The sequence below is a fragment of the Manduca sexta genome, chromosome 11 (genome assembly GCF_014839805.1).
Source record: "Manduca sexta isolate Smith_Timp_Sample1 chromosome 11, JHU_Msex_v1.0, whole genome shotgun sequence".
Classification (NCBI taxonomy): domain Eukaryota; kingdom Metazoa; phylum Arthropoda; class Insecta; order Lepidoptera; family Sphingidae; genus Manduca; species Manduca sexta.
The window spans coordinates 12779974-12806070 of NC_051125.1; the positions used below are offsets into that span (position 1 = coordinate 12779974).

The window sequence follows — 26097 nt, forward strand, 5'->3', positions numbered from 1 at the left end:
AGCTAAAACATATCAAATGTCATAAGGCCATATTCTAAGTAATTGAGTTATAACGCATTCAAAATTGTTAATTCCTACATTTTTGTATGTTTTTTTTAGTTTTTAGAATTAAAATGGATTTTATATTAGGGCTACCATTTTTTTATTCCAACATATCCGCACACAAAACTCTAACATAGCAAAAAATTATAAAAAAAAAACTAAAATGTTTTCAAGCCCTGATTTACATATATATATGGCGCACTTACCCCGAATTTGATTTGACAGCCATAGTTTATTATAATATTGAGTGATTAAAAATTATCCAAGAGCAATGCGAGTAAAACTCATTTCTCTATGGACTAAAGTGAGTGTTTTTTTATAATGTTTCATATTGGTGTTTTTTTTTTACACAGGCGCACTTACCCCATTTCCGGAGGCAAGTGCGCCTACTACCATTTTTTTACTTTGAGCAAAATATTATTAATTTATGGTCCGATTTCCTTGAATGGCTATAGGTTGTTATCACAAAATACCAAATATTCTTAAATTAATAAAATTACATTCTTAAGTCAGCACAAAAAGAAATTATTTTGCATTGAATCCAGCTATGAAAATTTTATGGCGCACTTCCCCCGACTGACCTTAAATAATCACAATTTCACAAGAACAAGATTAATTGAGCCAAAACACTATACATTAAAATAATGAAAAAATAAATTATATAAAGTAAAATCTATTTAATTAAACTATAAATCAACTTGCATTACAATCCTTAGACATAATTGCCTTCTTAAATCGAGGAAGTGATTCTGAGAAAATATCAATGTCGGAGAAAAAAATATTAATAAAAACATGAATTAATAAAAATATTTAAAATTATTTATCTTTAATTTTAAAATTATATTTGCAATGCCATATTGGGTAGGTACATGGGATAATATTATGAAGTATCAAACAATAACAATGTCAGTGTAATACATTGTGTTCCAGCTAACAATAATTAAAAACAATTTACGCTGTTTTTAGAGACAAAATTAACAATTATATATTGGTAGGTAATACAGTATGTATTACCTACTAAAACTAAATATTTATAGATTAGTCGCTGTTGCTCGCGGCTTCGGTCGCATACAAGAGTTTTTCCGGGATAAATATCCCGCTATATATTTCCTCGTGATAAAAGTAAATCCTTCCGATCTCTGTATACCAAATTTCATCGAAATTAATGTTGAGTAGGACATACAAGAGGCGGTACATTTGTCCGGGACATGACGTCAAAATGTAAGAGTGGCTCAAAATTATATGTTGTACTACTTCAAATTTTATGTCGCGGCAGTCGCGTTACTTATTCTCCGTCTCTGATAAACTGTAGGACGAGGACAGTGAGGTAGAGAACCGCATGCTACAAATTACAATAGAACGTTATTTTACAATGGACATTACATTACTGCGTTTCAAGTCGCGAGCGAGAGGGAATTATTTTGAGGGTTAACATTACAAAATACTGTAAGATACGCATTGAAACGCCGAGCCTCACTACGCCTCGCCTCATTTGAAGTAGGACGTTGTACCGACTCAATGCTAAAAGAGGCTACTCTTACAAACTCTTTTTCATGTCATGTCCTACCCAACTCTAATCGAAATCTCTTCGGTAGTTTTTAAGTTTGTTGCGTTCACACGAACATACAGACAGACACCCGATGGGCACGGGGACTTTGTTTTGTAATATGTAAGGATATTAAAAACGGCGTCGGCGGCTGTCTAAAAATAGTCTATTTTTTTCTTAAGTAAAACGCAAAAAATTTGCAATAGCGGAGACATAACTAAGTACCTAATATATAAAAAATCAACAAATACTCGCACTCACGTATAAATAAAGTAAAACTTGCAATTATAATATTGTCAAATTAAAAATCTCAATTCTTATAACATTTCTATTTAACTACTTCGCTATGCTACATGGCCGAGTAATAGTGTTAATCACTTTCCGAGGCAAAAACACTGCTCTTGATTCGTGGCTTTCAGAAAAATGTTGACAGATAGAGTGTCTAACGATTTGATGTCAACTTTGCTTAGACAATACCGATGGATACAAATTTACACAGCAATCGCCGCTATCGATATCCACCGTGACGTCACCGGTGTCTATCAACGTTCATGGGCATCGCGAGTTGTCCACCGGTGTTAGTCAATACGAAATCAGTAGTTTGACAGTTAATTGATGAACACCTTGACTAGTGCTTATCAATTTTCGTTGTCAACTGAGATACACAATAGCCCCGCTGCACTCGCCTCATTCTTCAACCCAGGATTTGTCGTAGCTCGCGTGCCGACGATAGTTCATTTGTAGTTTAAAAAACCTGTTACTCTATTATAAAATAGATATCAAGCAATATAGGATGCTATTTACAAAATAGGTAATACCTACGGGCTAACGGTCATTCAGTCTGTGATTCAGGCACATATTCCATAATGTTAAATCCATAGACAATCCGAGTTTAATTTTGATCACATTTTAGATTTGACAGTTGTTACATGTTCTTTAGTTGACGCTGTCATGGCTGTCATTATCTGACAGCGAAAAGAAAGAGGCAACGACCGAATTTAATTTTATCTTATTGGATTTAAAAATTATACACAATAGAAGATAATTTACGTAAATCATGGCTACATCCATGTTCAAATTGTCTTCTGCGATTATTCATACATCGAAGAATGCTCGTTGTGTCGTTCGCCTAGTAAACAAATGCAATATTTCGACGACTAACGTGACAGCGGTAAGTTGCATAACCGGTCTATGTAATATTTATTATTTCTAAGTAGCATTACATTTTACATCTATTCCCTGATTAAATAAGTATAAAAAAATATTACCTTAAATAGCGGTGGTAATTTTATTGCTACTTATTAAAAACATTAAATGAGGTTGTAGAAGAAAAAAAAGTACTATTTTATTTGTAAGATAAAATTCACTGAATCTAGAAATTACAACAAAATTCCCCTATCATGTTAAGCGATTTATTCTAATAGATTAGTGACAGTAAATGTCATTTTAATTCATGAAAGTACCTTTATAATATCAACTAGCTTTTGCTCGCGGCTTCGCCCGCGTGAAGTTTTCCTGGATAAAAGTCCACTGTATGATAAATTCAAACTAATTTTATCCCCATGGAGGTTGAATTTATCAAAATCCTATTCAAGCGAATGTCTTCAACATAGTAGCTCCAATCTTTAATTTTAGTTCAATCAGTCGAAAATCTAAGATTTATACAAACTTTCATCCCCTATTTTATGCCCTTAGGGGTGGAATTTATCAAAATCCTATTCAAGCGAATGTCTTCATCATAGTAGCTCCAATTTTTAATTTCAGTTCAATCAGTCGAAAATCTAAGATTTATACAAACTTTTATCCCCTATTCTATCCCCGTGAGGGTAGAATTAATCAAAACCCTTTCCTAGTAGATGCCTACGTCATAACATCTACATGCATGCCAAATTTCAGCCCGATCCGTCCAGTGGTTTGGGCTGTGCGTTGATAAATTACTATGTCAGTCAGTTAGTCACCTTTGAGTTATATATATTCTGATGTCAATATGAAATACCTTTAACTGCTTAAAATTAATGATTGCTTGTCATACTTAATTGTAGTAGTGTTGTTTTTATTATTTTTATATATATCTCTTCCTATGAGAATGTATGAAAATTACCCCTTGAACTAACAATTAGTAAAACACTTTAAGGCTCACTTGCATAAGCTCGCACCAATTATGATAAATGCTGAATATATTTTAATCATAATGCTATCTTCAACTCTTAATGAATGACAGAAACAGCAGAAAACTTTAAATGTGTTTAGTGCTAATCATGTATAGTAAGTTGATGGGCAAGCCAGTCTATGTTTGCATGAACAGAATTATACAGAGTATGTCTGCATGCAATACTTTGTTATTGCTTAAGGATTGTCCTTTATATATGCTGGCTTTTCTGAAGTCACAAGCAAGGCAAATAAAGCGAGAGTGACTACTCTTCACTTTGTGAAAATATTATCTATTTCACTGCTTTTGATTCTATTTGACCCATAGAAATTAGAGGACTAATGTACAGTACTAGAAAAATAGTGTCTCAGTTACATAGTAGTGTTGGCGTCATATGACTACTGTGCTGGGATCTATAATTAGTATTGTGGGTTGGTGAATGTGATATTAGGGTTTTCTGCTCAGTATCAACCCAGACTATGAAACTGTTCTCAGTAGATATGAAACATAAAAATCCAATATTTTTTTTCAAAAATGGCCTTATATTAGGTGCAAAGAAAGACCATACAATAAGAATTCTCAAGGGTGCTGTATAAATATTTTGTAATAACAACCATTTATTAGTAGTTTTCTGAGTAATAAATGAATTTGCTTGAATTTTGTATACCCATAACAAATTTTCCCTAATCTCAAAATAGAAGACATACAAATCATGGTATATTTCATGGTCCTGACCATTTTATCTATTTGTCAGTGCCACTTGCTATAAAATTTCTCAAAATGAAATCTTTCAAGGACTTATAAAAATATGTACAAAATTAAATATTATCATCGGAATAGCACAGTACTGTGGAACTAGCATTGGTCGATTACCTTATTTTGCACTGCCTCAGTGGTGTAATTGTACACAATATAAATACAACTACCGTACTAACGTCCTGGGTTCGAATCCAGGACCTTAGCGCGGACTGGGTTTTTCCAGCTTAATTACCCAGCTGCAGCTCAGAGTCAGAAAGTTGGCAGTGTGATACTCCCATGAAATGACGTAAAGCCGTTGGTGCTGCACCTTATCTCTCTCCGGTCATGTTGGATTGTCATCTCACAGGGCTATGAGATTGAAGGAACACAGAGTGCACCTGTGTATTTCGCACACACTTTTGCACTATAATAACTTGTGCATGGCTAATCTCCTTATTTGTGTTTGGCCAAAATTCGTTTAGGAAGGAATAATTTATTACACAGTATTTACTAATGTTAGTTTATGCAGTATTGTACTAACCCCCTTTGTTATGTTTCTTGGCAGCCTGTGTTATATGCTGTAAGATAAAGTTTGTTTTTCACGTATATTTCGTTGGATCATCAGTTAACTCATCATTTTGTTTGTTCTAAGGCTATTTAATAGAGCCACTTTGTTACAAATCTATACAAATATTATGAAGCTGAAGAAATTATTTGTTTGTTTGAACGCGCAAATCTCAGGAAGTACTAAACTATTTTTTTTTCAATAGTAGAAAGCTACATTAATACTGAATTCTAAATATTTATTCTGCAAAACACTTTTTCACGCAGACAGAGCTATAGGCAAAACCTAGGGACTTTATAATTTGAAGAATTTCATGTGATCCATCAAAGTTAATCCCTCCCAATATCATTATTCCTTGTTGAATATCATTTAAATTTGTTATGAATACATATATAACATTACAATTACAGTACTAAAGCAATGTAGTGTACAAGAAATATACCTGTAATCTATAAAATAATACTTTATAATTTGATTGCATATTTTTTTGCTAATAATTGTTACAAAATATGTTCACTAAATTCTATTTTAAGTGATACTTGTATGCCCTATGTTCTATACTAAAGAATCAGATATAAAGCTTATTTATATCACAATAACTAAAAATACATAATTTTTATATTTACAATGGGCTTAGCTTAGCAAGTAACCTCCACCGCGACTGTAGCAAATCAATTGGAAGATACCAATTTATAGTACAGGTGTACTATTTGTATAGTGAAAACAAATAATATATAGCATGTGGGCTTTCATATATATAATCTCATTTTAGACAATATTTATGGTGTGATAATGCTGTTAGTCTAAACTAGGTCACCAGTTAATTATTTTTTTTTACCATGATATACCATTTCACAATCTATTGATAGGGGTGTATTAGTGTTAACAAGTTCTACACTGCACCAATAAATTTCCAAGTTATATTATGAATTTGTAGAATCAAGAACCATCCATATACCAGTCAACTTAAATGTATATAAATTGAGTGTACTGCAGTGGCGAAGGGTAAAAAAAATCAAAAGGTAACCCGAGAAAAAAAAAGACTTAACTAACATATTGCCGCCAATTTAACAGAAAATAAAAACTAAGACAATAATAAACCTTGAAATTAAACTAATTTTCGGATTCTATCGCGGTGTTAGTATTTTATTTGGACTCATGAGTCCCCCCCGTGACCATGAAGGCTGCAAAGTCTTCGAAACGTCGGGAGAAAATAAAATACTAACACCGCGATAGAATCCGAAAATTAGTTTAATTTCAATGTCTAACATTCGCGTAAACATAAGAAATCATTATTAATAAACCTATAAGGGAAGCCGATAGGAATCGGGTTGTATGGACGCTTCGCCACTGGTGTACTGAAAGGTTTGAATACTTATTTCAAATTCCACTTGTATGCAGTCACTTACGTTAATACCAATGTAGCTCTAGTTATTTAACATAAGAACATAGTTTAAGGCGATACCTCAAGGTCCATTTTCATACATTTTGTTTCACCTTTAATCTGGGTAACTAAACAAGTATTGGCAAGTAAAGAATTTAAATTCACGTCTAGTTAGTGATTAGTTTTCGCAGTTGAAGAAAAACGTAAAATAATTAATAATCATGGATATTTCTGCCTTTAAAATTTCGTCATATTAAATTTTAAAGGCCGAAATATCCATGATTATTAATTATTTTACGTTTTTCTTCAACCGCGAAACTAATCACTAACTAGACGTGAATTTAAATTCTTTACTTGCCAATACTTGTTTAGTTACCCAGATTAAAGGTGAAACAAAATGTATGAAAATGGACCTTGAGGTATCGCCTTAAGTAATAATTATGTGTCTTCAATACATTTGCTGCTGCTATAAAGCCTTATAAATTTCTCATAGCAATTTTTATTTGTCACTCCATTTTACACTTAGAAGTATGATGTAAGCAAAGGCACTTTGTTTTATTGAAGCCTTTTCTATCCTGTGATTGGATACTTACTAGAGTGATCCTGATAAGTAGTAGTATATATTTTTTATATTATTTTTTTTTTATTTCATTTGAATGACGAGAGGGGCATGCTGCTCAGTGATAAGATCTACCGAAGCTAGGAGTAGGATCGTATGATGATATGATAATATTAGCAAAAACATCCGTATGTCATGGCGCGACTGAAAAAATATAAGAAAAATCGCAGTTGCAATAAAAAAATAATCTGATACGTCATTTTCGTAGGTACCTCCTTTAGACTAAAATCACGGAACTCCCTCAAACCAACGTGCATTTAAGTATTAATAAAATATTGGACGTTGGCTTGTTTTTCATGACGTAATTGTCCAATATTAAAGGTGGTAAAAAAGTGAAATCTTTGTATGTATTATTCCCCAAATATTAGTCTTTCTAAATAACGGAGGCTCCAGAATTTTATGCCATGCGGGTAATTTTCGCGCATGGCAGTTTGAAAATCGACTATTAATTATACGCCTTGTATCTTAAGTTGTGTTTGTTAATTGATAAGCGTATCTGTGGCAGTAAACCACATTACAAAACTACACCCACAGCGGTGGCAACGTTTGATAAACTGAGAAGTATAAATTTTTTGCTCTTGAACCGTACGCAATCATTCCGTGGAGGGGAAGCGACCGGTTTCATTAGTTGCATTGCGTTTGAATTCACGACGTGGCTCGTTCGTTTCGTTCCTAAATAGCGGTACCCCGCGAAGTTGCCGATTATATTGGCGTGTAACTGTTTGCATCCAGCCTTTTTGCAATTGTCACTGGCTGTTTGTAAAAAAAGAATTTAAAAAATATAAAATCGAGTTTGGCGGGAGCGCCGTTGACGTTTTGAAATTTTTCCTTTGCGTATTTTATAGTTATCGTTTTTAAAGTTATTATTGTCGATATGGCGTGCACAGTGTGTATGAACCCAGAGGGCAAGCCCGTGAAAATGGTGAGTTAGATCATAACACTGTATTACGTAAACCTACAATAATAAACCCTAACTAGTTTTTGCTAGGAACTTGTTTGTTATTTTCGTTCTGAACACCGCATGTCGTACATAACATTATTGTGACGAGGTATGCCGCTTTAAAACATGATTTTTTTCACCTGCCGTGCTAATAGAAGTAATTTTCACGCATTAAAATCTTGTGTTTTGAAAAGTGTTTTGAGATGGACGGGTCTACCTCGTTAAGACTTAGTTCACGTAATGTGTTGAAATATAAATAAAAAAAAATCATTCTCTGTAAGCATTAGAATTATAGGTTATGCTACGGAAGGTATTTTGTGCGAAACTACTATTTATACCTCAAGGAAAAAATATCTAGTGGAAGTATACATCAACTCCGATTTAAATTACACTGAACCCGATCTAATACCTTGAAATAAGAGCAGAGAAGATATTCACTGAATCATTGGTGCGTTTCGTGCGTATGTGCAAGATAACGTCCGAATTTCACAAGAATATTTAACTCAAGTTGTATTATAAGCCCAAGAGCGCATAATAAATATCTTGTACGTAAGTTGTTAATTTCATTGCCATGTTTTGCTTTGTCAAATGATATAAACAGTGTCGTTTATCATTTATAATTTACGAGATATTGTGTACATACGTAACCTCTTTGGCTTTTGTAATTGTTACTCCCGTTTCATGGGACCTTATCGGTATTTGGATTCCGTTTGTTTTGGCAACATTTATCTACGTTTTGGCGACTGTGTTGTACTTCATTGAATTAATTTATGAAGATTTCGTACAACAAAAGGAATCTTTAGAGGATTACTTTTTGTCCATCTCTCTGTCTGTCAACATCCTTCTTCTCAGTAACGTGTAGAGCTATCAAGTTCAAAATTAAATACTCGGGACTTTCTTTCATCTGTGAAAATTTCAAACATTCTATGACGCATATCTTGCGATTTCATAAGAGAGTTAAAACCTATCGGATACTTTGCGCTTACTACAAGTCTATACGAAATTCTCGGTGCGCGAGTCCAATTGGCATTTGTCCGGTTTTTTGCACCTAACAGTCCTTTTTAACATTTTTACCCAATAACCAGCAGTTATTCTATAAGTGGAAAAGAAGGAACATCATTTGCAAAGATATAATGCAATAATAACTTGTCTGTTACCTCATTTCTGTTTCTAATTTTTTTTTTAAATCTTAGAGAGAATTATAGCAATATACTACTGATATATAATATTGTTACGTAGGAGTTATAACCAATGTTGTTTACCTCACTGCGGTGTTTGAATCGTTAACAACTATCATACATTTCACATATCAGTTACAACACCGACCGCCGACAACTGGTGTTGACCAAGTGCGGTAAACGCTCTGCGGTTTTTGTATTGCGACGTGAAAATATTTTTTTTTACGTTTTTTTTACATTTATTTTGGTGCCATTTTCTTTCGATTCGTTAGTAAAATCAAAGTCCAAATTTGTAGTCTGAATTGATATATTTTTACCAGGGTATATTTTATTTTAATATTGTATAAATCGAAGATAATTATTTATATGGCAGCGATTGTGATTCTGTTTGCAGTAACGCAATAGTTTGTGTCACCAAACATTTGTTTCAAGTTAAAGTTTTGAGTCTATAATATGTTTAGTAGTTTTATGAATGAGTCTTATTCTGTTTTTTCCCATGTTTCAATGAACTTTTGCCTTTCATGGTTAGGTACTAAGTCACATTATCACCTCCTACGCATTTGTTTATGATCCTGTCTTTAAAAACCAACTCTAGCTACTAATTTTACTTCACCAAATCTTTATTGTTATAACTTATAATGAATGTAAAACTAGAATCGTTTAAAGCTATGACCAATTAGCTTGGTCGCTCAGCTGCAGGAATTTCGGCAAAACGTGCCTCTATCATTAGATACTTTGAAGCCGCAAGCCAGTATGGTCTTATGTTGAACTCGTGATCATCCTTTTAGCGCGTTGTTATAGCTACAGGGCTCTGTAGAGAACGTAAACGAATTATGGATGACTCAAAACCGATACATGAGCCACAATGTGGATAAAAAAATGAACTTTCACGACCTATTTGTTTATAATAAGTGTATTATTAAATAGGAGCCAGTTTTTGGCTGTTATTGACACAACAAATATTGAGATTATTTTTCACTTCAAATATTTTACATAGAAGATATACAACATGGTCAACAAATTAAATGTTATTTTTCACTTATTTTAATATCATTATTTTAAGACAGGGCTAAGTATTGATAGGTTCAAAGATACGGCCTGAAGAGCTTTCGGCGTGTTCGTCCGTATATTCTAAATCGAAAATCCTATTATGTTTCGATTGTTGTGATTTAATTACATGAATGATTAATTAATTTCCCTACTTGTAATCCTGTTTTTATACTGATTCCTTCGGCTGGTAAAATTTTATTCACCATATAATAACATAGAAATTTATAAAGGTATTTTATAGGGATAATGATACCCATGATGGTCACATATAAAGTTAAAAACGTGTTAACATTATCTTTAGTATTGACATACTATATATCAGCAAAAAATCCAAAAAATACGTGTTTGTCTTGTTTGATAATCGTATATTGCAATAAATGCTATAGTATAGCTTAATGAGTACAGCGCAAGTGGTTTCAACATAAGGTTTTTTCATTTTAGGGTGCTATAAAACGATAAACTAGAACTTTTATTGTCCGCTCTATGTAATCTTAGAATTCTTTGCCGCAAATAGTGAAACTTGCATACTACATTTAGTCATCATTTTTATAATCCGCAAACAAACTACACCCTATACAGTTTAATTACTTATAATACTATCTATTTATCCTCCGCTCGTTCTTTGACCGTATCTTTACACCATGATTAGGAAGCCTTGACATGGTTGAATCATTGATGATGCGGTAATTAGGAGTATTGAAAACATAAATAAATATGATTGGTGTGTTAATTGACATCATAAAGTTTTATTCCCCAAGTCCAGTAAAGAGATATTGGAGTTTTTCTACCCAGCATCCGAATTATGAATCATGCTTGATTAATGGAAATAGACTTGCTTGCTATAACATGGGGTCTAACCTATACATTATACAACCGTGATACCTTTTATCCCTAAAAGGATTTAGAGCTATATGCTGCCCCCTATCACTTGAAAATGTCATATTCCTCCAACTCCCCGAGGCCATTCTTGTGCGCTCGCTCTTCACATTGAATGCACATTGCACACTCATACACGGGGAACATGTGTCGCGATCCGAAGCATACAGTTCAGTGTGTATACCTCTTGGCTGCAAAATCACATTGAAGCTTAAAAGGCACTACTCTTCCACTCTACCCATTCTAGGAAGTTAGGAAGAAGGAAGGCCTCTGCAGTCGCAAAGCCGGGGGATTACAGTATCCCGTTTTAGGTTTACTCCGGTGTTGACTGCAGGGACACCTATTAAAAAACACTATCAAAATGTGGGGCTTCTCACAAGGCACAGATTCTCACGTGTGCCTTGTTGCCAAAAGGGAGGTGTTGTGCTTTATACGTTCTCTAATAATTTTCTGTATTTTTTCCCCAGAGAAAAGAACGCGACACCTTCGGCGAGCTGGACGTGCCCGATGACAGGCTGTATGGAGCGCAGACTGTCAGGTCGGTAATGAACTTCCCCATCGGTGGCATTGAGGAGCGCATGCCTGTGAGTATCCCTTCAAATTGCACAAAATTAATTAGGTTGTAGATTATTTAGTACCAGGTTTCTGTTTAATTAGTCGAATTGGATAAAAAGAAATCAGTGTAATTGTTTGTGTTTGTAATGTCTTCGATGACCAATTAAAAGTTTATATTAATTTGTATTGCAATATCTTTTGCTCATAGCAACGGCTTCGTGTACAAGGATGATTGAAGAAAGCCGTTAATTAAATAGTTATATTTCAAAATTCTGAAATCTGTTCAGCGAATTTAATTTTAAAATTAGTACACACAAACAGACAAAACAATTTCAAACATTTAGGTTTTCTCTTGTATGTGAGCTTAAAAGATGCCTTTTATTGTAAATCACAGCGACTTCAATTGCACTTATTACATACATAGATAAAATAAGCCATCGATCTGTAGGTTACGAGCGAAAGTGACAAATGTTATCAACATAATTGTTGTTTTCTCTTGTGAACGACATCATAGTTACAATTCTTGTTGTTACACAATGGAAAGTGGACAATGGTCGGATTTGCACTAACAACACGGCGCGGCGTGTTTATAATTGACGGCTAGAACGAGAAGCGTTAATACTGGTATACTTGGGTTTGGTGTGTTAAGGAAAACCTGTAGCCATGGCTCGCAATGATCACATTTTCGAGTTTGCTGATATGAATGGGGCAGTTTCTTATGTTTTATTTTGTACATTATTTATATGTAACTGAAACTAATACGAAAAATAATTTATTTTGTGTAAACACATCAAAATTGATAGAAAAATGAAGCAGTTATTTATATTTGAAATATTGTTGTGAGCCAAAGTAGGAGCGTGGTCAGGTTATCGCGCTATCTCTTTTTCACGCACGCAGCGATATGGCCTATGACACTCTATGACGTCACAGTTTACGATTACTTACTGTTATTTGACAATCACACCCTATACCAAGGTAGGTATAACTATTTAATATTGCGTGGATTTAGAAAATTTCTTTTTCTGGGACATTTTGGATGACATACAAATTTGATAAGAGTGTTAAAAAAAGTAATCAACTAGTCTATTATTGATACTTTTTCCATTTCGTAAATATATAATAAGATAACTTACTTACTTGGATAATGTAAATTGGCAATTTGCCCAAGAATCTGAAACAATTGTAATGGATAACATACTTGATTCGTAATTGAAATAGCATAACGTGTGATTGCTAATTTCGTAAAATACCGCTGCATAGTCCATAAAATGTATCGATGGTTTATAATCCGCTAAATTCTTATAAACTGACCTTGTCCACTTGCAAATCAATAATTGCTCAACCGTTCTGTGTAAATGTGTGTGTTTATCCGCCGACGACCTTAATACTCCGGCAAAGGTAGATTTACTTGAGATTTCGCGTGAGGGAATTAAGAATAATGCACATAAATAAGGGTATGATTATGTATTTGTCTATGATTTATGTTATCACGCGCTTGATGGTAACCGGCATTCGGCACGGTTGTCTATAAACCACATCGCTCAGAACGTTGCATTGAAAAAAAATATTAGTTGCCAGTGTAATACGCTCGTCATATGCACACTTTCGAAGTTAAGTTTTATTTTTGACATGACATGAGCAATTTATTGAGCATATGCCCAAATCCAATTATTTTTCTTTCCTTTAAGCGCTGAGCACAAAGATGATGTGGGATTTTATGGGCGATAAATGTCAGTATTATCAGAGTAGATGAGCTCCTTGCTAGTGCAAAGAAGCAGAGTGCATGCACATTAATTACTAGGGATTATGAGACGTAATATTTTCTCTTTTCAACTTTGTTAAATGCAAATTTCTGGATAGTGATGCTGCTGTTTATGGACAGTCGTATGACGTATCGCTTCCTAGGAGCGGAGTGCTCGTCTCGTCTCATTGAACTTATCAAAAAAAAGTTTTCATTTTAAGAATCTAGCTTGAGTTCAATGTTGGGAGCAGTGAATTAAATGCTGCCCAGTAACTGTGGCGAGGGTTGGAATTTTCCAAAAGGGAACCCGACACAACATAATTTAAGTACTAGGTAATATGCATAAGTGTTGTCTGCAAATCGTTTAAATGATAATGAGATTTTACATAAAATACGAAAGGGAAGTCGGCAGGAACCACGTTATATGGACCCTTCGTATATTTATGTGCGAAAGTTTGACATTCAACTGACCTCCGCCAAGACCCTTACGGCACTTACAACCAAGACCTACATACAAGCATGTTTCGATCGCTCGCGGCTCAATGTAGGGGATAATCGTTTCATATTCTGCGCACAGCATTGATTGTGCATTGGTTTTCTCGTATTTTCTTGGCGTAATGTTTTTGCTAAAAGGTTGGGTAAGGATTGTGGGACACCTGTTAGAGAGGATTACATTAACCCATGAATTCTTAAATGCTTAACGCTAGGTATTATATTGTTGTGCGAAAGGTATTGAATGGGGAGTTTCAAAGGATTATTAATCAGCACATTCATGATTGATTTTTGTGTTATTTTATTAATAATGATTTCTCATGTTTACGCGAATGTTAGATATTAAAATTTTGCGGAATTTATCGGTTTTTATATTATAATTTTCTCTCGACGTTTTGAAGACTGCAGCCTTCGTGGTCACGGTCTCCGCCCAAATTTTAATTTTTTATTTTATTTTAATAAACTTAAGACGCAAAACAGATTACAATCAAAATTAAAGCTAATTATAAAATATACAAGCATAAAAACTAGATTGTATTCCTAAATTCCTTCTTAATTTTTTTTTTTTTTATCTATTTGTAACTGTTGGGAAATATCGTAAAAATGATGTACTCGCTCTATCTACATGGTCTGCAAGAGGACTTGTTTACCATACTGTAGACTTACAATATGGTGAAAAAATCGTCTCATTTACTAGCTCTGACGAGGATTACGATTTTTTTCTAGTACCCAGTGATCGTTGCTTTCGGAATCCTGAAGAAGGCAGCCGCTAAGGTGAACATTGAGTATGGGCTGGACAAGAAGATTGGTAAGTGTAATGTGATGGTGCAAGAATTGATGAACACAGCTTGCCTTATAAAACGCCTAGTTTGTGTAACATCCACACATATAATAAAGTTGGAACAAGACTATGTCTGTACATAAAAAAAGAAGAAAAGTAATATGGAGAGTCTTTGTTAAAGCAATACAAGCCAAACAACAGTTTTTAGAATTGTCTGTTTGTTTGGACACGCATCACGCAATAACTACTGCATGGAATTAAATGCAATTTTTACGAATGTATTGATCTAGTTCTTACTTAATATTTAGGCTCCATTTTATCCTGGAAAAACTTTTTCACGCTAATGAAGACGCGAGCGAAAGCCAGTACACCTTACAAATGTGATTGTCCTGATTCCTGTTCCTTAGTATATATGATTGGAAGATATTTACATGTTATCTTAAAATAGTGTGACGCAAAGACAACTGATCGCATACCGCCAAATATTTACTGATTTTCGGAGATTTTTAAATCTATACATTCTATGTGTATACGTCCTTAGCCGACGCCATCATCCAGGCGTGCGATGACGTCATATCCGGCAAGCTGTACCGCGAGGGTCACTTCCCGCTGGTCATCTGGCAAACAGGATCCGGCACTCAGTCCAACATGAACGCCAACGAGGTATGTTGTTTGCTCAAATAATACTTGATGATAACTGGACAAACTTATCGCGTCTCTGTTTAATCCTTTAGGAGATAAGCTCCGATTAGGGACCCCATTGCACCAGATGGTAAGTGGGGTGGACAGTGTCCAATGAGAGATTATCCCTCGCACGTTAGCAGAATTATGCCGGTCTTAAAACTAAAAACTAAACTGGGACAAAAAAAAAATGGTTAAAAATCTAGCTTATTCCTATGGGAGCAAAAACCAAAGTAAAAAGTATCCAAATGCGTTACGATATTTTTGCGTTCACTTTTAACAAACAACCACAAAACCTTCAGTAACTTTTGCATTTATAATTGTTAAAATCAATTTTACGTCACAAACAATAAAACTCAAAACCCAAACGTCGCCAGGTGATCTCGAACCGCGCGATCCAGATCCTGAGCGGCACGCTCGGCAGCAAGGACCCCGTGCACGTTAAAATCAATTTTACGTCACAAATAATAAAACTCAAAACCCGAACGTCGCCAGGTGATCTCGAACCGCGCGATCCAGATCCTGGGCGGCACGCTCGGCAGCAAGGACCCCGTGCACCCCAACGACCACGTCAACAAGTCGCAGAGCTCCAACGACACGTACCCCACGGCCATGCACATCGCCGTGGCCATGGAGCTGCGCGACCGGCTCATGCCGGGACTCTGCGCTCTCCGGGACACGCTCGACGCCAAGGCCAAGGCGTTCGACAAGATCATCAAGATTGGCAGGTGAGCGGTTTGATGGTTTTGGTTGGGTTTCGTGAGTACAGTGCTTAGAGGTCCATTAATCATGTCATGTTTTTGGAGACTTCAATCCCTTCCAAGGTGAGGGGTTTGGTGTTTTGGTTGGGTTTGGTGAGTGTTAAGGGGTCGTCCATTAATCACGTGATGTTTTTAGTGACTTTAACCCCACTCTGGTGATATTATGTGGTGAGGTTTTAGACTATCATTCCCCCCTCTAGTCAAAATTACGTGTATCTTTTTTGGTACAAAGTATATTAAAATTTTTAGATTAAATCACGCGATCAAAGAAAAGTGATTACACGTGATATCTCATTACCCCCCCCCCCTCCTTTTGTGATATTATTTCCAAACTCCCCCCCCCCTTTCAAATAATTAATGTAATAAGAATGACTTTGTAGGGTTTCTAATGGTGGTTGTTGTCCAGTTGAGTTTTTGAATCAGTGACATGGTTGGTAGTAGGATACTTATGTTTTCTTGGTTGGTGATCATAGCATATAAGATAATAAATCCTCTTACAGTCCCGGAATGCATTCTGGGACCTATCTGTATAAATCCGGTTATGAACATGTTATAATTGCTGTGATTGGGGAAGGGTTAATCTTTTTTTAGACTTTTAACAGTATGTTTACTTAACATTTCATGTCTCAAGATGGCCAGCGCAGTGTTAAATTAAACAATACTTTATAATTCAAGGTGTTGGATGGTATTTCAGCTGTTTATGAGTGGTCGTATCGCTTACCATCAGGCGAAAAACAAGCTCGTGTCGTTATTTAAAGCAACAAAAAAAAAAAACGCGGACAGAGATGCTGTTACGGCCCCACCTGAAAAATCTGTATTAACTTTCTGTGTAATATTATATTTCTACATGATATTTTAATTTATAATTGAGATGATATCTCTGATATATCATAGGAGATATCTCTATGCCCCCTGGTATTGCACATGTTCGTGGGCGACGATGATCACTTTCCGTTTGCTCGTTTACCCCTATAATATAAAAAAAGATTTTACACAAATGAAAGAAGATTCTACACAAATAAAAAAACATTGTACACAAATGAAAAAAGATATTACACAAATGAAAAAAGATTTTACACAAATGAAAAAAGATTTTATACAAATGAAAAATTCTACATAAATGAAAAAACATTCTACACAAATGAAAAAAGATTCTACACAAATGAAAAAAGATTTTACACAAATGAAATAAGATTGTACGCAAATGAAATAAGATTGTACGCAAATGATTCGAACCGTGTGTGTACAGGACGCACCTGATGGACGCGGTGCCGCTGACGCTGGGGCAGGAGTTCAGCGGCTACGTGGCGCAGCTGTCGTTCGGCATCGAGCGCGTGTGCGGCGTGCTGCCGCGCCTGCACCTGCTGGCGCTGGGCGGCACGGCCGTGGGCACGGGGCTCAACACGCGCATCGGCTTCGCGGAGAAGTGCGCCGCCGAGATCGCCTCGCTCACCGGTAATCCTCGACCGACGTCATCAGTATACGATCCCGATCGCTTTTTTAGATCTATCTCAAAGTTTACCGATCGGAAAAAATATTGTTTTGACACGATAATTTTTTTTTTTTATTTCCCCGAATCGGATTTAAGATTGAGTTTGGGATCATTTATTGGAGGCGGGTGTTAGTCGCTCACTTTTTTGCATAGACATTAGGTGTTGCTCAATATTAGAAAACCCAAAAATCTGTGTGGCGATCGTGGCGGTATGTGTACACAAACGCAGTGTTTTTACAAAATTTCAATTATTAACAACTAGTAAGAATTAAATTAGTTAAATGATAAAATTAACAGACAGTAATCTCATACATGTTTGTATAATGTGTGCGAGCAGTGTTCCGTTCCTGTAATGGTTAATGTGCATGCGCGGCAGGCATCCCGTTCGAGACGGCGCCGAACAAGTTCGAGGCGCTGGCGTCGCACGACACCATGGTGGAGGTGCACGGCGCGCTCAACACCATCGCCGTGTCGCTCATGAAGATCGCCAACGACATCCGCTTCCTGGCGTCCGGCCCGCGCTGCGGCCTCGCCGAGCTGCAGCTGCCCGAGAACGAGCCCGGCTCCTCCATCATGCCCGGTCTGTTACACTTTTAAAAAAAAAGTTATTATTGCAAAAACCCTTCTCGTTACAAAAATTTCAAAATTACTGTAGCCATTCATAGCGCTATATCTACGACATCAGTGATAGTAAAAAATTAGGTCAGAATCAAATACAAAATTGATGTATTTTCCACTAGAGCAAATCTTATGCAAGCCTGTCCAGCGGTTACTATGTTTATTTCTTAGAAATATCTAAACATATTCGCAAACATTTACAATATTAGTAAGATGTGATTTATAATTACAAAATTGTTATAAAAAAAAAAACAACTATTTTTTTACTTTCACATTACAACACATGCCGACAAAATTGTGTCAACTGATGAAAGATAGCCATCTTTCACCAGTCTACAATCTAAAATTTACATTATAGACCTTATTCCATTTACCATCAGATCTAGTGAAGTCAAGTTGCTAGGACCACATTAAATAAAAATTAACCCAACATTCCGACTCCCCTTCTAGGTAAAGTGAACCCGACGCAGTGCGAGTCGCTGACGATGATCGCAGCGCAGGTGATGGGCAACCACGTGGCCTGCACCGTCGGCGGCAGCAACGGACACTTCGAGCTTAACGTGTTCAAGCCCATGATCGTCGCCAACGTACTGCGCTCCATACGGCTTATCGGTTAGTGTGAAATATACAATTAGATATTTGACAGATTAAAAAAAAATTGTACACACATCACCCCTTTATCCCTAAAGGGATAGGCCCTAGAGGTGTACCAGGGAACCTACTGAGTACTAAAATTAGCTACTTGACAGTTTTCGGAAAGATCATTAAAAATTGTGCACACGCATCATCCCTTTATCCCTGAAGGGATAGGCAGATATGTAACCAGGGAACCTACTAACTGTTAAGGAAAATAGCTAAAAATTTTCCATAACATTTTCGAAGATATGTGAAGTCTGACAACATTCAGCACTAAGCCAGCGTGGTGGCCTTCCGCGAATTCCCCTTTTATAATAGAGAAGGCATCTGCCCAGCACTGGGACAGTATATAATACAGAGCTGGTTTCGTAATTTAATTACCAGGGCACATACCTCTGACTTTTCTAAAAAAGACCTTAATCCCTCGCAGTAGTAGAGGAGGTCCGTGCCCAACAGTGAGAGAGTATATGATACGGGTTGATATTATTATATTATTATACACACACACACACACACACACCATCACGCATTTTATCCCCGAAGGGGTATGCAGAGGTGCAACCAGGGCACCCACTCTTCGCCAAGTGTGTTCCGTCCCATGATGTGATAGGGGGCGAGCCTATCGCCATATCGGGCACAAATCCAGACTCCGGGCTGATACTGAGCAGAAAAACTCAATTATCACTTTGCCCGACCCGGGATTCGAACCCAGGACCTAAGAGCGCTGCCGTACCGCGCATGCAGTACAACTACGCCACCGAGGCAGTCGATTATTATATATCGTTATTTAATTATTAATAAGAATGTTATTAATATTATTAAAACTTACGCGAGACATATTAAATTAGTCAAAACAACACGGTTTTACTCACGTATAAAAGTAGTCGGAATCGCCGACCAGTTTCGACCTATTAAGTAGGTCATCCTCAGGGGCGACCTCGAGAGGCCTCCGCGACGCGACGTCCTCTTAGCACTCGCCCCTGAGGATGACCTGTAGTATAAGAATGTTATTAATATGATTTATAGTAAAGTTGTATTATTCTTCAGGCGATGGGTGCCAGGCGTTCAACAAGAACTGTGCAGTGGGCATCCAGGCCAACGAGGCGCAGATCGCCAAGATCATGCGCGAGTCACTCATGCTCGTCACCGCGCTCAACCCACACATCGGATACGACAAGGTACGCGTCACCACAAACACAAACAACTCTTTTTTTTTTCGCGTGGAAATAACTAATTGACATGGCTAAGATGCCCCAGTACGTTAAAGGACGCCTTTGGCGTCTACGACATCGGGAGACTGACTTCCCGCATTGTCGTCCACCTCGGAGGTACACCACAAACACAACAATAATTAAAAGGGCTAGCTACGTTTCAAATAGTGGGTTTTGCCCTCCCTTCGCCACTTTACAGAAACACACGTACTATAAAAAGAATCAAAAGAATCATCTCGTACATCTACACTACCATCACCATCATTTGAATCCGTCTTATCCGATTTTCGGCCACGGCAGCATTGGCGAACGGTGAAATTTTTCAAAAGGGGACCCAAGGAAAATATTTTTTGGCTATACTTAACATATAACACGCTGTTCACGGTATAGATCGATTTAACACTAAAACATTACAAGCAGATTAGTCTTAACCATGAAATCAACAATTAATAATGTACCTATTAGGTAGGTAATGCGACTACAAACCTTCATAGCATCGAAGAATAATACGTACATACCGATAACATATTAACTACAAAATAATTATTCAACGGTTGAAAGGCTTTTCGAAAAATTTTAACTAGGTTAAGGAAACATAGAAAACTATGTTTAGAAAAAATAAAAAGAAAATGTCGCTGAAGCCAATTAGCTTTTCAACCTTTATATTCAATTGAAACCAGAACATATGTAAGTGTTGTAAGTAATTGGTATATTATGTTCTGAGTTATTTATAAAATTTAGTAAAAAAATGTTCTATTAATATGTGTGTTTATTTCAGAGTCGGTAACTAAGCAAACAAAACAACATTCAAATATCTATAGAAATAGAACACATAAAAAATAATAGTCACAACAACGGTTACATTCTACAACAATAGAATAGTAGTGGTACTTAATAGCCATGAGCATAGATATTGCTATGTCGGTGCCCACTGTAGAGTCTGATTCCGTCGCAGGATGTTGAGACAGCCTAGTTCTAATAATTTTTAGAACCATTAAAAATATCTAATCTGCAATTACTAGGACAAGGAAGTAAATTTTTTGTGACGGCATAAAAACTCTTCCCCTGAACAAAAGTCTCACTATGACCATGATCGGGGCCCACTTTGTCTCCCTCCGAGATATCGAAACCTTTAAATTCGAGCCTGTTCACGAATCTTAATTGCTTGTTTATATTTGGTAACTCATTATTTTTATGATGAGGACAACGGTTATCAAAAATATATTACAATATCTACGCATGGCACATAATGTGTAACTGATAACATGTTGTTTATTCTAAAAATGGCTTGGTATGATATCTTACTAATATTATAGACCAGGCTTTGCTTGCTTATAATACCTTACCCCGACTAAAATTCTCTCATGTTTATAATATCTCTTTGGGTGCAAATCTTCATTAAAAACCGTTTAGCTGTTTCTATGTTGCCGTTGAATTATTACCACAAAGGTTTCTACTTATCAAATATAACATGCCGGCGAAGTACTGCAAAAATACAAGCTATTACAAGTTATACAGGTTGTTCCATAATGAGTGGATAATCCTATAGGTATTTAGAGGGTGGGGGTTGGGGGCTTGGACTGAAAGACCGATCACGATTTTCTTTTTAAATTTCAATTACATAAACACATATCCGCGCCTTTTAAAAAAAAAAATCTATCTTGGGTTAAACATTTAAGGGGTGAGTAAAAGTGCAAAATGTGTGACGTCACACCAAGGGGTGGAGGGTTCCGCAAATGTGATTATGTGTGACAAGAAATTCGTATGAATTTGTTAATTTATGAACGGCCCCTTTTTTGATAGCTACGTGCAAGATTATCCACGCATTACGCCACACCCTATATAAGCCAATCCATGTAGTTGTTGGTGAACACTTTTAGCAGACACTCTCTTTTCTTTCCAAAGATTATAGAGAACATTATGGAAAAATCATTACAATCGAAACAATGTAGAAAAAAATGTCCCGAAAGTCACGTCACTTAGTATTTCTAGAAAGGTTTCCAAAAAACTTATTGAAGGATGACAATGGTTGCGACAATTTCGCTTATTGTGATAGTTAGTGTAACTCATCGCTAACGCGGTTTACTGGTGGTAGGTCTCTCATATTAGAGAGTCCGCCTGGGTAGGTACCACCGTAATGTTTATTTCTGCCGCCAAGCAGCAGTTTGTAGTCACTGTTGTGTTCGGGTTTGAAGGACATTGTAGCCAAGTACTGGACGTAATGAGACTTAACATCTCATGTCTCAGGATGGCGAACGCAGTGAAATACCAAACAATACTTCGTAATTCAAGGCGTAGGATAGTGTTTCGGCTGTTTATGGGCGGTCGTGTTGTTTACCATCAGGCGAACAGCAAGCTCATCTCGCCATTCAAAGCAATAAAAAAAACAAAACGCAGGCAGAGATGCTCTTACGGCCCCAACTGAAAAATCTATCTATACTTCTATACTATTATATAAAGCTGAAGAGTTTGTTTGTTTGTTTGTTTGTTTGAACGCGCTAATCTCAGGAACTACCGGTCCAAACTGAAAAATTCTTTTTGCGTTGGATAGCCCTATGTTCGTGGAGTGCTATAGGCTATATATCATCACGCTATACCCAATAGGAGCGGAGCAGTAATGCCTAATCTCAGGAACTACCGGTCCGAACTGAAAAATTCTTTTTGCGTTGGATAGCCTTTTATTCGTGGAGTGCTATAGGCTATATATCATCACGCTATACCCAATAGGAGCAGAGCAGTAATGGCTTATCTCAGGAACTACCGGTTCGAACTAAAAAAATCATTTTGTATTGGATAGCCCTTTGTTCGTGAAGTGCTATAGGCTATATATCATCACGCTATGACCAATAGGAGCAGAGCAGTAATGGCTAATCTCAGAAACTAGGAGTTTGAACTGAATAATTATTTTTGTGTTGGATAGCCCTTTGTTCCTGGAATGCTATAGGCTACATACTTATATCATCACGCTATGCCCAATAGGAGCGGAGCAGTAATCGCTAATCTCAGGAACTACCGGTTCGAACTGAAAAAATATTTTTGTGTTGGATAGCCCTTTGTTCGTGAAGTGCTATAGGCTATATATCGTCACGCTATAACCAATAGGAGCGGAGCAGTAATGAAACATGATGCAAAAACGGGGACAATTTATTAGTTTTGAGAGCTTCTGTTGCGTGCGCTGCGTAAACGGTTAAAGTTATGCAACAATAATGTATGACGGGATTGTTCCTCTTAAAAGTTCTACAAAATTATATCATAAAACAAAGTCCCCCGCTGCATCGGTCTGCCCGAACGTGTTAAACTCAAAAACTACCCAACGTATTAGGATACAATTTGGTATGGAGACAGTTTGAGACCCTGGGAAGAACATAGGGAAAATATATAGCGTGACTTTTATAACGGAAAACTTTAGCCCGACAAACTTTATAACGCGGGCGGAGCCGCGGGCAAAAGCTAGTATTAAATATAACTCTCTGTGTAATATTATATTTCTAAATGATATTTTAATTTATAATCGGGATTCTACTCCACAAATGATTCCAGCTTTTTGATCAGCTTACTTAATCGTAATATTTATGATTACACATAATTTTGGCTAAATTATGCCCTTTTGGTGCTGATTGTACGCATATTAACAGTGTTATCAAATGAGGTAATTATTCTAATTTGGCAAGGTCATTGATTTGTGTAATACGCTATGATGGCGATACATGAAACATGCTGATAAGTTTAATTTTATAGGGTACAAAAACGCGACAAACATGTTTTTAGGTGCTTACGCTTTAGGATCATTGATGATAAGGTATACTTTTTAAACTCGTGAGATTTAAAAACAATTCAGTCTTCACTTTGTCTCTGTTAAGATTGCATTCATCACCTAATAATTCGAGTGCTCAAGACCAAACTGAATATAAACATCCTCACAGTTACAAGTCAGCTAAAATAGTATTAGAATTTTAGCCATTATGGAATACGACTTGATAATAGTTGGCACCGGGTCTGTGGGGTCTGCTGCAGGATACTACTCAGCCAAGGCCGGCACCAAAGTGCTCATGATAGACAGCGACACACCGCCGCACGAGAACGGCAGTCACCACGGCTCCACCAGGATCATCAGATGCGCTTACGGCGAAGGAGCTAAATACGTGCCTCTGGTCCTCCGCTCCAGGGAACTGTGGAAGGATCTGGGCCGGGAGTCTGGACAAGAAGTCATGAACGCCTGCGGTACTATAAACATGGGCCCCAGAGATACAGGGTTCATGATTAATGTGCAAGCTTGTGCCAAAAACTTTAATCTGAATGCTGAGTTTCTATCAGCCAAGGAAGTACAGAGCAGATGGCCGGAATTCACCGCGCCTGACGATTACGTGGCCGTATACGAGCCGGACTCGGGGCTGCTGCGGAGTGAACTAGCGGTCGAGACGTACGTCAAACTGTCTCTTGAAGCCGGCGCGGAACATCTCTTCAATACCACGGTCACCGCAGTGGAACCTATTGAGAATGGCGTGGAAGTCACCACCAGCTCCGGCAAGTACAGAGCGCGCAAAGTGCTGATCTCCGCTGGTTGTTGGGTGAAGAAAATACTCCCGGACATGCCGATTACCACACTACGCAAGGTGTTCATGTGGCATGAGGCTGATGAAGGGTACAGGAACATACCATCGTTCATCATCGAAATGAACGGCGATCACTACTACGGTCTCCCAGCTGAAGACAAAGGGTTCAAAGTTGGTAAGCACAACTTCGGCGGGCAGCTCATGAACTCTGTTAAAGACTACGTGCCCTTCGGCGAAGTGCCCGAAGACAACACGGAAATCTCAGATTTTTTGGACAAGTTCATGCCAAGCGTAGGCGAGCGGCTGGAGGGCGCGACGTGCATGTACGACATGACGCCTGACGAGGACTTCATAGTGGACACGTTGCCTGGTTGTGAAGATGTGCTCCTCATTATCGGGCTCAGTGGTCACGGGTTCAAATTCACGTCGGCTCTCGGTGAAGCGGCCGCGATGTTCGCACGCGGGGAACGATACCCGCTCGATCTTACACCATTCAGTTTGAAACGATTTAATTATAATTAACTAGTTGCTGATATATTTATCGTAGACTCGCATGATGGCATTAGCGTTATTTCATCGCGAAATTTATTTACAATTGTCAGTAAATTCAATTTTAGACATAGGATACTGTTTTTGTAAAGGCTCGGTATAAAAATGAAGTGACGGATAGTGAAGAATTTATGAACAGTCTCAACAATACAACATACAATATGACAGCAATAATCGTACGCAATTATTGAACCCTGTCTGAACATACATACGCAATAGTAACGCAATTATCGCCCGTGTTGACGCATATGAGCTTTTTCACAAATATCCAAAAGACGATAATTGCTCCGTCTAAATAACAGTTTTACAGTTGTAGCTGCAACTGACAGAAAAATATTATACCATAAACTACGCTTGATTTGTTAGTCCAGGGTTTCCCAAAGTATGTATCCTACGCCTCCCTGCTGCCTAAAATAAAAATGACCATGCCCCTCTTCTCATTAATGCCAGAAATCCAGGGGGCTCAGTAAGTATCCTAACCAATATTATGAAAGTGAGTTTATTTTTTACGTCTGCATACTTTTGTTACTTTGTCAGATGGTCAATTTTCCATAGACTTACGTTGTCAAGGGTACAGAAGGACATAGGCTATCTTTCATGTAGAAAAAAACAATCCCACAGGCTAGAAATTGATGCCAAAATCTACATTAACGCTCTCCTTTATATCCTGTCACGCCTCCCTAGGAGGGACTTGCCCCCCTACTTTGAAAATGGGATTAGTCAACCCCTCACTTTGAAAAACAATGTAGTAGTCAGAGATGTATTAAAATTTCGATTGACTGTTATGCGATGTCCATGGGCAATATTGTCATTAAATGCAATAAAATTAACGATATCAAATATTAGTATACTTGAAATTGAACATTTCTCTATCATATTATATTTAAAGATTTCTTTAATAGTAATAAGTTTATTAACAAGTATCCTTAATTATAGCCTC

General features: G+C 37.0%; 1 protein-coding gene across 2 annotated transcripts in view; it reads left to right on the top strand.

Annotated features, from left to right (window-relative positions):
* Positions 1-2523: 2523 nt before the first annotated feature.
* LOC115445880 (fumarate hydratase, mitochondrial) overlaps positions 2524-26097 on the top strand; it is a 31933-nt gene continuing 8359 nt past the window's right edge. Inside the window, exons 1-9 of one of the 2 annotated variants that reach the window (XM_030172360.2) lie at positions 2524-2759; positions 11555-11671; positions 14602-14683; positions 15198-15319; positions 15833-16065; positions 17348-17553; positions 17967-18170; positions 18659-18820; positions 19892-20022. In XM_030172360.2, coding sequence (XP_030028220.2) covers positions 2646-2759; positions 11555-11671; positions 14602-14683; positions 15198-15319; positions 15833-16065; positions 17348-17553; positions 17967-18170; positions 18659-18820; positions 19892-20022 — 1371 coding nt within the window. In that variant the 5' untranslated portion in view covers positions 2524-2645. Of the gene's footprint in view, positions 2760-7617; positions 7966-11554; positions 11672-14601; positions 14684-15197; positions 15320-15832; positions 16066-17347; positions 17554-17966; positions 18171-18658; positions 18821-19891; positions 20023-26097 lie in introns of those variants that run through there. The other variant, XM_030172361.2, reaches the window with a different exon arrangement.